At 47.7% G+C, this 14,881-nt stretch overlaps 1 protein-coding gene across 3 annotated transcripts in view; it reads right to left on the bottom strand.

The window, feature by feature from the left end:
• Positions 1 to 14,881, bottom strand: part of PAPPA (pappalysin 1) — a 254,468-nt gene that overhangs the window by 11,454 nt on the left and 228,133 nt on the right. For all 3 annotated transcript variants that reach the window (XM_075519671.1, XM_075519669.1, XM_075519670.1), the window contains exons 20-21: positions 10,904 to 10,975; positions 6,902 to 7,000 (exon numbers count right to left, since the gene is read on the bottom strand). In XM_075519671.1, coding sequence (XP_075375786.1) covers positions 6,902 to 7,000; positions 10,904 to 10,975 — 171 coding nt within the window. The remainder of the gene's footprint in view (positions 1 to 6,901; positions 7,001 to 10,903; positions 10,976 to 14,881) is intronic.

The raw sequence follows: 14,881 nt of genomic DNA, 5'->3' as shown, positions 1-14,881 counted from the left end.
CTGACAAGGCCCTTGTGGCACAAAAATGCATCTTGTAAGGGTCTTCTCAGTGGTTTTTAGCATTTAGGTCACCAGGGCTGTTTTGAGATAACGGAACAAGAGTGAGCCCCCTTTTAACTCTGGGGGCTGGTATGCAGGTTCACACCTAGGGCTCCAGAGGGCCTGGGAAAGGCGAAGATGAAACTCGCAGGAAACCTCCTCTCCATGCAGCACATACAGTTTTAAAGGCTTGAATTTTTGTCAGCTGCCCCGCCATAAATCGGGCTTTCCCCCATCGAAGCCAGCAAGCCTGGTGTAACATGACATAGCTCAACTAAACCCAACAGATTCTCCTCTCTCTCCATCAGGTATAAATGGGGAGCAGCCTCACCAGAACCGGTGGAAGCAGGATGGCCCAAAGCCAGCAGGGACCCCCAGGAAAGCCCTGCCCGCTCAGATCCCCACATCCCCACCTGCCCACTGAGCGGAGCGAGAGAGCCCATTTGCCAAACCACACGGAGCTCAGTTGCTCAGAAATCAGCTGCACTTCCTACCCTCATGCTACTGATTGTGCAAACGTGAATGTAATTAGTCTAAATAATCACCAAAGATTTAATAGGAGCCAGACCACCCAGAGGCCAAATAGCTGGCGGTGGAGCAGGGAAGGTTTGTTCGCTGGTTTTTGTAACACTTGCTAATGAAGTGAGGTCAGATAGCAAAGCAAACACCCTCCACTAGCACATCCCCTGGGAATGCTGTATGTTGTGGGAAGCCCCACGTCCCTTGAAGCCAAGAACGTTCTCTCAGGATAGGCAACATGTGCTGCTACCATCACTGCTTTTAATTTATCGCCGCCTGGAAAGTCTCCCTGAACAATTACGAAACCAAGCTCTGAGCCCCAAAATAAGCTCCCATCCTAACCAACCATGACCAAAAACGCTCCTCACATGACAACCAGCTAGCCACTGAGGCTGCGACCAACAGCTCATGGGTAAGTGATTTCACCCACACACCTGGGTGAGCCAGCGTGCTTGGAGCACGCAGCAGCGCTCAGCCGCTTCCAGAGGCATGAAGCAACACTCCACATTGTATCCTTCCTTGCTCACCCACCATTCATTGTATCTCGCCAGCTAATTATAGAGCTGACAAACACACCCAGCTGGGGACATTCAAGTTGTTGGGAGCAGCATCATGGCAGAAACATCAGTTCTTCTGGATAAGCAGAATTTCCTCAGCCAGGGTGGTCACTTAGGCCACTAATTGCGCGAACTGCCTCAAAACCATGTTCTGCTGATGGAGCGAGACCTGAGATTCCCCAAGACAGGTCTGTGCTGCAGTTAGAGAGCTGGGAAAAGGCACTTATTTCTCCAAAATACTGAGAAGTGGTTATTTCTCTTTTTCTTAGGGGTAGGAGTGCAGCAGACCCCCCTTTCCAGGGAGGCAGGGACAGTCTTTGGAAATCCCTGCTGGAGCCAGCAGCAGCCCCTCAGTTCAAAGCTCCTTTCTTTAGCCCTTGAATTCTCGGCCATAAAGTCTCTGAAGAGGTTTTGATAACTTGCCTATCTTTTAGATAAGCAAAGCTTTGGATGAATCCCACACGGTCCTCTATCTACTGCGAGTCCTCATTTGTTTTCCGCCGAGGCACTTGCTGGTTTTCCTCTCCAAGGTGTTGGACAGAAATATCAAGAGGCTGAAGGGGCGGCATTTGAGATGGGAATTTTTGCCAGGATGATTTTTCCTTTTCTTTTCTAAGTGCTATGGGGCAAAGCTGTTGAGGGAAAACCTGAGTGATAACTGAATGAGACAGGTTTTTCTCACGGGAGCAGTAGGTTTACTCCTTATGTGATGAAAAGGAAAGGCAGAGAGGAAAGACAGATAAAAGGTTGCCTTTTCAAATGGTTTAAGTTGGGGGAATTTTAAAACAGCAAATTCTCTTCAAATTTGCAGGGACCAGGCTGCAGGATCTTCAACTAAGCAAATCTGCAATCCAAGTCTGGAACAAAGTATGTAACCAGAGCCTAAAGAGAGATATTTCTGATTTCTGCAAGGCCTTTCTAGAGAGCCTTGTCCAGGGGAAACTTGTAAAAGGGAGGTGGAAGAGAAAAGAAATGAAGGAGAACAGTGACTGGAGAGAAGATCTCCCAAAAAGCATCAGAAAGAAATAGCCATAACCTCTCTCCCTGCAACATCGCATGCCCCAGGAGTTCCTTGCAGGCGGTCACCAGCCCAGAGACAGCCAGTTATGCCCAGGTTATTTATTTTTCTCACTTTAGCAGTGTCACGTATTTAATGTTTTAAAAAATTGTATCTTCTTTGATCTGTGGCAGGATACAAAGCAAGAAGCAGCTTCCTAGAGCAGCCAGGCAGAAGGGAGCTGGCAACCTGTGCTGGGTCAGGAGGGTAGGAAGATTAAAAGGAGATGGGATTTTGCTTTGTCCTTCACGGAAGACTTTATCCCCTCCAGATACACAACAGAAACTTTCTCTCCCTTGGAGGTTGGCTGGCAATGGCCTTCCTGGGTCACGCACGGGGCAAGCTGTGAGCAGCGCAGCCCCGTCCTCTGCCCCAACTGCAAACCCCGCCGCCGGCTCCGGCTCCCCGCGCAGCCCACCTGCCCGCGGCTGCACCCTCAGGCGCCGCAGGATGCGCGTCCCTGCTTCCTTGGGTGGCACTCGTCCCTGCGCCAGCCCTGGCTTCTTGCCCGCTGCAGAGGGATGCTGATCAATTAGCACACAACAAATAATTAAGCTGATGAATGTCTCTCTTTCCCACTTGCTGACTGCAGTTGCCTCGAATTTATGCCCAGAATATGACTGAATTTATTTGTTGCCGTTTGTAGCATTCAAAAGAGGTCTTTAATGATTTCTTTTAAGCTCTCTAGCCTGATTGTGAATAGTGCAGGGCAAATACTCATTATTTCCTATCTAAGCAGCAGCGCTGATTAGTCGGGTGGTTGGTCAGATAAGTCACACCGCTCTGTTCCCCTCTCACTGCAGAAATGCACAAGGTCATTTGCTGCTAAGCTCAAATGCAAAAGGAAAATGTGGCCTAAGCAAATGCTGCGTGGAAGTCGCTTGTGCATTTTCAGGGCAACAAAACAGGAGCGTGCAAAATCTCACGTTAAGTAAGAGGGCTCAGAATTAAAGTGAATATGGGTTGAATAATTTTGCTTTCGCACAGCCTGGTTTACAGCGTTGTGTGCAGCTGAAAGTGCTTTTGGAAGGGTAGTGGGATTGCAGTGAAACTTAAGTCTTGACAGTTTGCGGACGTTAAAAATCTGAAGCCAGCTCTTACTTGACTGTTAACTCCTGAATCTTCACATGATGCAATGTTAATCTTCAGCCCTTTCCTAAAATAATGTGTGGAGTTGCTATGTTCTGTTAAATGTGAACCATGTGTCACCTCAGCAATGGCTGCAACGGTGAAAAGATGATAAATCTAAAGCTTGTAAAATGTCCTGTGACATTTTGGGAGAAAAACAGGTGCTGCATAAATGTTAGACATTTATGGGTAAACTTGCAGGGGCTTTAAAAGACTGACACATCTGCCACATAGTATGTAACCCTGAAAGAAAAGGAGCAAAGCAGTCTCTTTCATGTGTCTCACTCTTTCTGCGACCGTATGAAAATACATCCTCATCTGGTATTGGAATTAACAGAGCTGGACTCACTCCTCCCTATGTCTCCTCCAGGTTTTTGGCTTTTACACCCAATGTGTATTTTAAAACTGTGCCTTTTTAAGTAGGTGGCAAACTGTGCTGGAAGGATTTGGTATGCGGAGTATTTTTATTCAGCTCCCTTTTCTCTCACCTTTCATTGTTTTTCCCTTTGGAATATCTCCTGTAACGCTCCACTCATAAACCTCTTCAAAGGGAGGGCTGTATTTGAACAGCCTTGCCTGAAATCTGGTCCCAGTCAAAGGCCTCAGACGGGAAAATAACTCGCAGAGCCGAGACCTGCGGCCCCACGGCTGCTGCCGCAGGTGTCGGCGGCCGCTTTGCAGGCAGAGAGGTGCTGCCTGCTGCCTCTTTGGCTTTGACGCCGCAGCCCTGCCGGCTGGGTTATTATTCCCCTCTTTACCCTATAAATGTAATAAACTGGGACTTAGCATCTTGCTTTTGGCATGGCAGGTCCAAGGAGAAGGTGGTTTTCTCACTCCTCCCGAGCGCCTCGTTCAGCTCCTGGGATGTTGTTGGTGTTTTGGGAGAGAGGAGGAGATTTTGGAAGCTGAATGTGTGCCAAGGAAGCAATGGGCTCTGTGGTTCAGCCCTCAAACCGTGTGATCTCTAGGATGGGTGTTTCTAACGTACATACTAGGGCAAGTCTAATTCCCCCGGTCACAAAGGTACAGCTCCCAGTGAAGTCAGTGGAAGCAGACTTATCTCCAAAAAGCTACAACCCCCCCCCACCTCCGTGGGGGAAATGCATCAGATGCGTGACCAGCTGCCTGCCTCTGAACCACTTGCCCTTTGCATCGGGCAGTTTTAGCACAGAAAACAGTAACCGACTGGGCTACAAAGTGCTTTCCCCATCTTGGGTGGCCACTTCGTTTCTGGGTGGCAGCGAAGCAGCAGATATTTTGAGCCTGACTCGCCTGGCTGGTAAGTGCTCACGACTCTGTGCAGATCCCACTGTCTCAACTCCCTGCCCAGCAATAAATTCTGCTCCCAAACCTTAATCCTATCCCTCTCCCCCTCAATTCGGCACTCACGTCCCTTGTGTTTCAGTCCCACCCCCACCCCAGCAATACGTTGTGCCCTTAGCCCCTGTCTTGATGGGGCTGGTTTGGGTTGGTCCCCTCCCAGCCACCTCGCTTCCATTCCTCTGGCTCCTCTTGGGATTTTTCATCCCCTGCTCTCAAGCCTGGAGGCAGTGAGATAAAGTTTCCCAGGCAGGCTGTTGTAGGAGGAGAAGACCTACACCATGCTGAGCTACCGGGCACTTCCAGCTCTGCCCTCCCAGCAGAGGCCAATGAGCAAGCTGTGCCTGCCCTTGGGCTGCTCCTCCCAAGGAGGTGGAAAATCAGCCCGAGATAGGAATCTCCTCTTGGAGACGACACGGAGGACGCTGCTGCCTGTCACCCTGTCATCTGGTACGCTGGCATCAGGACGCTGCTGCCTGTCATCTATGCAGTGGGCATTTCAGCAGGGAGCCCCGTACAGGCTCTCCATGCCCTACTCCACCCTTGGGGAACAGAGAAGCTCACCTGCCCATGCTTCCCTCCCAGCACATGGCTCACAGGGACACTCGCAAAAGAAACACAGCAATACAGGGGAAAAAGTGTCCAAAAAAGCACATTTAGAAAAACTACCTCTTCCCTCCCCTCCTCCCCAGAAGGAGAAATGAACTCCTTCCACTTGCCAAGATACGTCCACTTCCCTTCCCCAGCGTTCCCAGATAGGCCAGAGACAGCTCACAGTGCTGTGCTGGTAAGAGATCTTCGGCTGAAGCAAGGAAAAGAAACCTCCAGCGAAAGCTGCCTTAGAGAGGACTGTTCCCTGCAGAGACACCTTCAGTCCCTCCGCTGTGGCAGAGAGGAGCCTCTTCCTCAGACGAGTGAAATGGATGATGTCATATGCTGAGCCCAAGCTCCCTCTGTCTGTTCTCAAGGTTTTTTTATTTATTAATATATATTAGATACTTAACATAGCTGGATTGTCTTCATTCTGATCTACACTCAAATCTTGAAGACAAGGTCAAAATCTCACATGGCAGAGGCTAAAATTTTCTTTCCTTTCTTTGGGAAACAAGTTCAAAATCTATCCTGGTTAGAAACACATGAAATGTTGTACCGCTTCAAACCACAAGCTCTATCGCTCATCTCCTGTCTCCAACAGTGGCCAGAAATGGGTGTCAAAAGAAGCATAAAAAAGGGGCACGTGTGGAGGGATCCTTCCCCGGGCTCAGGCAGTCAACGGTTTAGATATTCCTGAGCCAGAAACTGCATCCAGCTCACAGTGTCTAATAGCCACTGATGGAGCTAACCTCACGAATATGCCTATTCTCTTTTTGACTTCAAATATATTTTTCTTGTTAATAATACTCTGTGGCAATGCATCCTATCATTCAAATACACATTGTGTGAATAAGCACTTTCTTTCACTTGTTTGGATCCTGCTTCCAGGTAATTACCATTTCACCCCCTCACTGCTGTGTGATAAGAAGCAATGGATTTTATTTTCCTAAGCATCCTCCCTACATTAAATAATGTTTTTTCAAATCTCTGCCACTAACCATGCCCACTGTCTCTTTTGCAAGATTTGCAGGTCCTGGTCTATGTGGTCTCTGTTTGTGGAGAAGATATTTCACATCTCTGCTTGGCCCTGCTGCCCTGCTCCACGCTCCTCTCTGTCTCACTCTGTCCTTTTGGAGATGGGATGGTCAGCGAGCCATATGTATGTGGGTACACACGGATCCAAGTACAGACCTAAAACAATGCTTTTGTTTTGCTCTCTGTTCTTTTCCTAATGACTCCTAACCTTTAGTTTCCCCTCTGAGCATTGAGGGTGGATATCAGGACAGGCAAAGATACCCGGGTCAGTGTTTCTGTGTGAAGGTCTCCTAAGCAGTAGGTGCAGCTTTTCTCATGAACATCCCCCAGGGTTTTGGAAGGAGCCAGCCTTTGCCTGTAGAGAAGCTAGGGTTTATTTACAATAAGAATGAATGAACGCCTCTGAGTACTTTATTTAAGAACCTGCCTTGCACAGGTATAAGGCAGGTTATGATGGGAAACACATATGCATATCAAGAGAGAACTTCAAAATGAACCAACAAGAACTCAGTGCCTATGGTGAGCTGATGCCTGGACTGAAGGTCCTTCTGAGACCTTGGACAGCCCTTATTCTAGCAAAAATAAAATTTTCCTGGGCGCAAAGCAGCACTCTCCAAGGAATTCCCGTGAAAAGAGGAAGCTGCATCCCTACCTTTTTGGTCTTGACTGTCGAGGCACAGCAGTCCCCACCATCATAGTTGCAGAAGGCTCGGTTGTTGATGGAGTCACAGTAGTTGTCCCCCATGAAAGGCTGAAAAAGGAAAAAGCAGAAAAAGACTGAGAACACGGACATGGATAAAACCCGTAACCATATGTCAGAAGGAAAATATGAAGACTTGAAGGAGCCGTATACTTTGTAACATTACCAACTGTCCTGAAAAGCAAGAGATAATTATTCCCCTCTCCCTTCAAAGCAGACAGAAAAAAAAGGACACTAGATGGAAGGGAAATGAGCCCTTGTTGGCTTTTCACATCCCACATAAGATGATGCTTCAGGAATATTAATTTGACTAGGCCCAGAGACAGCATCAAGGCATCTAAAATTGTGGCACCTTTTGATAATTTTAAGCTAACCTTCCAAAACTATGTGGGATAAGAAGAAGATTATGTATAGCAGCAAAACTGGCTTGCTTTTAATAGCTGTACTTTCCACCACAGTTCTCCTAACTATGCAACAAGTGTCAGCATTGAGGGCACAAAACATATCACAAAGAGAAATGGAAGCGGTCTGAGCTCAGCATAGAGACCACGTGCTCTCGTTCTCTGAGCAGCAGTGACTGCACGTGACCTTGGCCATGACACGTAATCTCCCTCCGCTCCACAGCTCAGAGCTGGGATAATGACAATTATTCAGAGGCATGTTGTGGAGAGCTATTAAGTAAAATTCATAAATGACCTTGAAAATGAAAATGTGGTCACTAGTCTGTGCAATGTGATCACTAGTCTATGTGCTACACAGGACCTGAATAATAATCACGATTCTGAAGAAAAGGCTTGAAGTCTGGTTTTTCATTACATGTTGGAGCCCTCTTGGTCAGTAAGTATAAAAGTCTTTCTTGGAAGTCAAAACTGTGCCTGATGCTAAAAAAGGTCCATGCCAGGTATGAGAAGCCCAGGCAGAAAGGTCAGAAAAATGGATGCTCAGCAGAGAGCACAGTCATATCTCTGTAACACTTCTTACACGTGCAGGCTCATGGGGCCATTCCCATTTTATCTGCTCTTTGGAAAATTCATTTATTCTGCACTGAGAAAAACACACCAGGGACTTTCCTACAAGAAGGCATCATTGCAGAGTGGGTGGGGAGGCTTGTGGAGGTTTCCTGGGGAGGATTTTGCAGCAATTGCAGTATCAGAGTCTCCCTGATGATAGATAACTGAAGAACCAGCAATGAGAGCTTGCCGTGCTCTCCCCAGGCAGAGCCATGGCCATGCTCTTCAGTGTTGAAACAGACCCTACGGAGTGCTCCAAATGCAGGCTTTTACTTCTGATGTCTTGCAAATTTAAATATTTCTATCAGGGTATAGGAAATCCAGGTAATGATGGCAATATCGGACCAGAGCAGGATTACCAGGAGGTGACTGACTTATTGCGTGTCACTTGTTTAGCTACATGCCAATACTACAAATGCTGACAAGGAAAATCAGAGTTACAGGCTGAGGCTCCTATGCCTGTAAACTGGCTTAACTCCATTGACTTCCACAGAGATTGGCTTATGTATACAGGCAAAGACTTTGACTTGCAAACACCCTTCCAATTTAATTAATATGATAAGAGTTAAAAAGGAATTATTTATAAGTAGATGGAGAGATATTTTTATGCCAACCTGGTCAGTTTAAGAAACATGAACTTTGCCCAACTGCCCAAGACACTTTGTAGGTTTCTTCATGTTTCCCTTGTATTGCCTGGCTGTGGCTGCTTGTCAAGAAAGGCTTGCCTTTAATTTCCCATGCCTATGCCTGTACTCTACACCTATGAACACTGGAAAATCAGTAAAAGAAACTTGTGGAAGAATTTGCCTTTCACTTGCACTGGCACAGAGTAGGCAAGTCAGTCCTTTGGGGAAGAAGAATGGGACAAATAGCACCTATCCTGATTTGGTACCAAAATCCTCATTTGGGAGACCTTGGAGACCTGGCTGTGGAGGCTGAGGTCTCTAGAGGTCTTCATGCATATCTTACTGCTCCTCTATTTTTGGAGGACTACACAGGTAGTCCAGAGGGACTAGTTTTCTACTGAAACACTTAGGTTAGCTGCCGAGAAGTACGGGGCTGACTCATAAACCTCTATTCCTGCCACTAGGGAGCGACAAAAAATCACATTGCAGCAGCAGTGTGGGTTACCACTGTGATCTCCAAGCGTAAAATAATGCCCCGCTTACAGCCTTCTATTCAGGGAACCTTCCCTAATGCTAAGGATATTAATACATTAGGGATTGTATCAGCTTAATGGCCCAGTATTATTGACCTACTGGCTTATTAGTCCCTGTTTCCATAGTCGTGAAAAAAAGGCTTGGCGAAGATAGTATTTCTTCTGAAATCTTAATGCCAGAGAATAAGCGCTGGCCCATTCGTGGATCCTGGAAGCATCATGCTCTAAAAATGATGCTAGAGGCCATTATCAATTGTCTGGGCAAAACCTTCCAAGATGATAGATTGCGATGCAGTGACACTGCTGAATGAATGATGAAAAGAAGAAAGTTCCTATTGATGCAGAGGGGTCTGGCAATTAACAATGATGGAAGGGAAGAAAATGCTGAGAAAAAGCATGTCAGTAATAATGGCTTCTGGTAAATTATTACATCATTGCAAAGTTTGCCTCAGTAACAACTATCCTTAAACAGCAGAAGAATGGATACCCAATGGTGCATCAGCACCTGAATGGCATTTCTTAATGGTCCCTGGATGTTATTTTAGCTCTCTTTGGAGAATAGGGGCGCCTAGCCAGCCTGCATGAATGTAATACGTGAGATGGCTTATGACATTCAAAGCACTGACAGCAGAATGCTTTTCATTTAGGGAACAACTAAACAGAAACTATTACATTGTTGGAGAGTTATTACCCTCTTGGGCCCAACATTTGTATGCGAAGGAAACCTGTCTTTCACTTCAAGACAAATCACGTCGCACAGCAATGTGGTCTAGAGTTTCATGTCAGATTTAGGAGTTCTGTGCCATGTTCTGCCACTCCGGGCGAATAACTTCAATGCGCTTTTAAAATTGGGTTACTGGCTGCTGAAAGTGCAGTCAGTGCTGCAGAAAGTCAGGAGACGTGGGGTCAAGACACAGCTCTTCCACTGCCTGTCCACGTAACCAAAGCAGCCTTCTATCCCTCTGCCTCTGAGCTACCCCACTTCTAAAATGGGCATGAAGCTTCCCAGCCTTACAGAGGTGCCACAAGGATTGACTTCTTGACATGGGTGAGATACTCAAGGGCTGGCATGACGGAAACTGCATGAGCACCATGACCCTGAGAGAGGTGCTCCAGCCCTGTTTAACCACTGGAAGCATCTTAAGACTTCTCAGACTTTTCAAAGACTGTTGCCAGCAGAAACAACATCCTTCAAAATAATAGCTTTTTTCAAATAACACACAAAACTGTAAAAATGTATCACAGCTGAAATGTAACTGCATTTTTCTGATTTTTTTTTTTTCTGGTTCAGACAGAGGTGCACAGTGGAGGGATGTGTGATTTTCTCACTGACCAGCTGTGCTGTCCACGCAGTGGTATAATTCTGCTTCTGGCTTTCCTGAAGTTTATCTGCACACACCAAAGCCCAAAGCCTAGCTGGCCTTGGAAAGAATTGGCCCTCTAATAAGATGTCAAAATCAAGGAAAAACAACTGAAGGTTTTTGCAACTTCCCAGAAATTCCCAGATCCTGGGAAATTCTGATGGTCTACCAATGTTGTTGAGCCACTTGATCATTTAACCCCTGTGACAGTCACCCAGCCATTGGCTCTAGGAAAACCACCGATTTCACTGCTGAGTGTCAGAACTGATGCAGGAGATCACAGTATGTTTGATAGGGTAGTCAGGGCAAAAGCTTGTTTGCCCCACTTGAAAAACAGCATTTACAACCCAGGTGACTGCAGTGACTGTTAACATAACACTTAGGAGAGCAAACACGGACCACCTGAGCTAACGTAAAAGCTCACCTCGCAGCCTTTGACACAATGAATCAGGGAAGGGTGAGGGTACCACTTGAGTCCTGCCGTGCAGACAACGCTCTGGAGGGGAGGAGAAGAAAAAAAAAAAACAGGTTAAGACAAAGAAATCAGTGTACAGAAAATCAGCGTGCTGGCTCCTATGGCTCTCCTGTACTTAACCAATGAAGTTCAGTTCCTAACACCTCTTGTGTTCTCAGGACCTGGCTGTCCTCCAGGTATTTACAAGAAGTGTTGGACTTGACACTTGCAATAACAGAACATTTGAGATTAAAATAATATTTAAGGTTCTCCTAAAACGTCATGTCCAATATTTCACTCATGGGGGAACGTGGCAGGGAAAGGCAAAGGCACAGGTCTACTGTCTTGCTCTTGGGTAGGGGGGAGACATTTTAGGAATTAATTGAGGGATTTCTTTGGTGGTGCAAAACATCGTTCTCTTTCACTACCCATCGTATCTGTGCTTCTTGAAGATGCTAAAGGTGGACTTTCAGATACATTTTCACACCATCCTTTAGATCTTAAATGGAAGCACCTCCCACCACATGCCTTCAGAATAACCTCCAGAAAGGACAGCATCATCTGCTACATTGTATAAACATTTAATAATTTCTGTATGTATAATGAATTCTGGAGTGCCTAGTTTTGGGCAAAAATTATGACCAGCCTATTCAATGATGACACACCCAGGGCAGCCATTGTTTGCCTGTAGACATGGAAACTTAGATTTTCAGAGTGGATGAAAAGTTTGGTCAGTCAATGGAGATGGTGGTTCAATACCATGGAGGTCTAGGAGACAGGACTCCCATCCATTCACCAGAACATCAGGCACAATGTTAATTTTGGGTTATTGTCCATGGATGAAACACAACAATGTCCAGTTGGGCAAGACGGACACATAGGCACTTGCCCACACTTGCCCAAGGGCAGGGGTCGGGGTTGAATGGAGGCCTGGGGAAGGAAGGGATTAACATTTGGGAAGACCTGACGCACAAGCCATCCCTTCCCCTGTTTATCTGAGGGCTAATTTAATCCATCTGCAGGGGAACCTCAGCATGTTTTTACAGTTTCTGTCATTTGAGGCTTACCTGGCGTGTGCTAGAAAAAGGACTTTTATACTATCTGACTTGGGCTGTTTATCTTTCCGATGCTCTCGGATTTTCCACTATTAGTCAAGCCCAGCTTGCCCCACCTGCCTCGCAACAGGGCCCGTCTGTGTGAGCGGAGAAGCGGCCGGGTGAGGGAGGAGGATGTTGTTTATTCCCCGGGAGGCAGGCTGCAAGGTGCGGGGGCCCTGCGGTGTCAGACATTCCCCCAGCGCACTCTTGACAGACAGCTGGAGATTTCCAGGCTGTTGCCTGCCACAAATGGTGAGATTTTTTTAATTTTTTTTCCCTCTTCTGTTTATTGCACTTCAGAGGGAAAAGAAAGGAAGCTTTTCTAGGTTTCAAAATAAACAAGGCCAGTCAACAGACCAGGAGGGGGGAGAATAAGGGAGCAGTTCAAGAGCATTTGAACCCAAGAATTAAACCAAAGTAGAACAACTCGGGCATTTGCCTCCTGTATCCAAGGCCAGCCAGACAATAGGTAGAAGTGCACTTCCAAAGAGCGTCTCCCATTCCCCTGGTAAGAAGCATCGATATTTACAAAACCTCTCGATATGTGTGAATGTGTGTGAGCATTTGGAGCTAACAAAGGGAGATGAATAGCCCTGAAACAGGCTCTTAAGAAAGGAGGTTTCCAAGTGAGAGCATTCCCTCGCAGAAGATGCACTGACTACTTTCCTGACCCTCCCAGTATTAAAAACCCAGCACCCTCCCTTAGGGGAACGATGGAAGGCGAAGTCTCTGCTGGGATGGTGCTCTCCTCGGAGCTCTCACTCAAGGTCATCTCAATCCCAAGGGCTGCACAGCCTTCAGCTGGACAGCCTCCAGGGAAAGGGAGTGCAGCTCCGGGCTGCTCTCCATAGCGTAGGAAAGCCAGCTGACCTTGTGCTAGATTAATCACTGGGTCAGTGGGACATTCACATTGCTCTTGAGTGGTACCTGCCAACAGCTTAGTCCCAGTTACTTTGTCCTCTCCTCAGATGATACTTTCCTAGGCTAGTGGAGACCATTAGAGCTACTGCAGCTGAATTCAATCCTTCTAACATTCACAGAGCTGGAAGAAGAGTAAGCTCAGGGAAGGGCCCTCAGCCATGGCCCTGACTCCTCTTGCTGGTCTTCCAAACCCTGAATTCCCACCACCCCTCCTGTTTGTATCCTCAAGCTGCTGTTGTGGCGTGTGTGGTGCAACAGGACAGGAGAGAGGTTGTTCATAGAAGGAGAGCCTGGGTTGGAAAATTAAGAAACTGGGGATGATTCAGGTTGCTGGGCATCGTTCCTGCCTCTTGCGGTGCTACCAGGCACAAAGGTGCCATAGGGTGCTGCATGGGGCAACTGAGATAAACAAACATATAAAAAGCAAGCAAGGAAGGGTATAGGCAGCAGTACTGCAGGACGTGACCAGGATCCAATGGCATCAGTGTGTGCAGAAAGGAAGGTGGCTTTATAAGGCCAACAAAGGATGCAATAAGAGTTGGATGGAAGGACCACATCCGACACATGCCAGGCAGTGCACGGGGGATAAAGCCCATCTGGCCGCTGCCTCTGCAAGCCCCATCCCTTCCCCGTGCCGCCATGTGCTCCAAGCCGCTGCGGTGACATATGCCGCCCTCATGGCCCCGGCTCCCCTTGAGCATCGGCTTCTGCAGCACAGCTGCCCTCCCATGCAGGCCGCGCTGCGCAGCCGGGTGTATTGACTTTGGTCCCGTCCCCATCCCAGAAACGCCATCCAGCTACATCTGCGGTTTGGTGGCTGTGACTCCATCTGCTGCGAAGGGAGAGGAAGCTGGGATGCGCTCCCACAGTAGGTAACAAAGAGCCAAGAAAGCAAATCAAGCTGTCATTTTCTCCTTGTGAGGGAAGACCTAGTGCCTCCGGTCATGGCGCTTCCCTCCCATGGTGGGACTAACACAATGATGTCAACAATTTGCGGGCTGCGGAGGGGATTAGGTTTCCCCAAGAGAGGCTGGTGGAGAGCTCTCCTCCACCTTAGATGGGTCAAGTGTCCCCCAGGGCTAAAGCCCAGGGACTGGCATCTACTGGTCTCAGCTAACTCTCTCCTCAGGCACTAAATGAACATGACAATTAACTGTGGGCTTAATGTCGCGGTGGTGAGGGGATTGGCTGCTGCTGCCAAGGGAGGGGAGACACGGCGCTTTGTAGCTGTTTCCTCCTCTAGCTACAGATGGGGTGGGAAGTCCTGCCTTCCTGGGCGCTGAGCTGCGGCACTGCAATAAGTGATTTCACCTCTCCATGACTCAGTTTCCCTGCCTGCAAAATGAGCCCAACACTCACAGAAAGAGGAGAGGGGAAGGAAGGAGGAAAACTGCAAAGCTTAAATTAATAAGGGAGTAGTTAAGGAGAATTCCTCTTAATGACTTCTGGACATCCAAAATCCCAGGGCTTGCAGCGCATATGGGAAGACACGTTGCCAGGAGTAGGGCAGCGTCCTGGGCATGCAGAGGGGCCATGGCCCCACTCAGCCCCACTGGTAGGCAGAGTTGGGGCATGCCGACCCTTTCAAGGCTATCCCAAGCATGCCTGTGCTTGCACAGTATTTGGCCTGTTCCTGTTCAGCACAAAGGCCAGGACCCAAATTCAGACAACCTAAGAAATTAGGTGTCTGCCCTGTTTCTCTGCAGTCGGTGGGAAAGAGCTGTCAAGCTGTCTTTCTGAGACATTTCACTTTTTTCTCTCCACTGCCTGCATAGTCAGGCTTGGCAGCTCTATCTATAGGTGTCTTCAACAGCTTGCTGCCCCTTGCACGGGCACGGTAAATGGGAAATCACAGGAACAGCAATGGTTGCTCCGAACACGGCCTGCTGCAGAACAGCAGACACACAGAAGATTTCAGGTGAATTTTTTT

Source organism: Mycteria americana, chromosome 17 (assembly GCF_035582795.1).
Source record: "Mycteria americana isolate JAX WOST 10 ecotype Jacksonville Zoo and Gardens chromosome 17, USCA_MyAme_1.0, whole genome shotgun sequence".
Taxonomy (NCBI): Eukaryota; Metazoa; Chordata; class Aves; order Ciconiiformes; family Ciconiidae; genus Mycteria; species Mycteria americana.
Note: the sequence above shows the minus strand (reverse complement) of the source record. Positions and strands in the feature narration are given on the sequence as shown.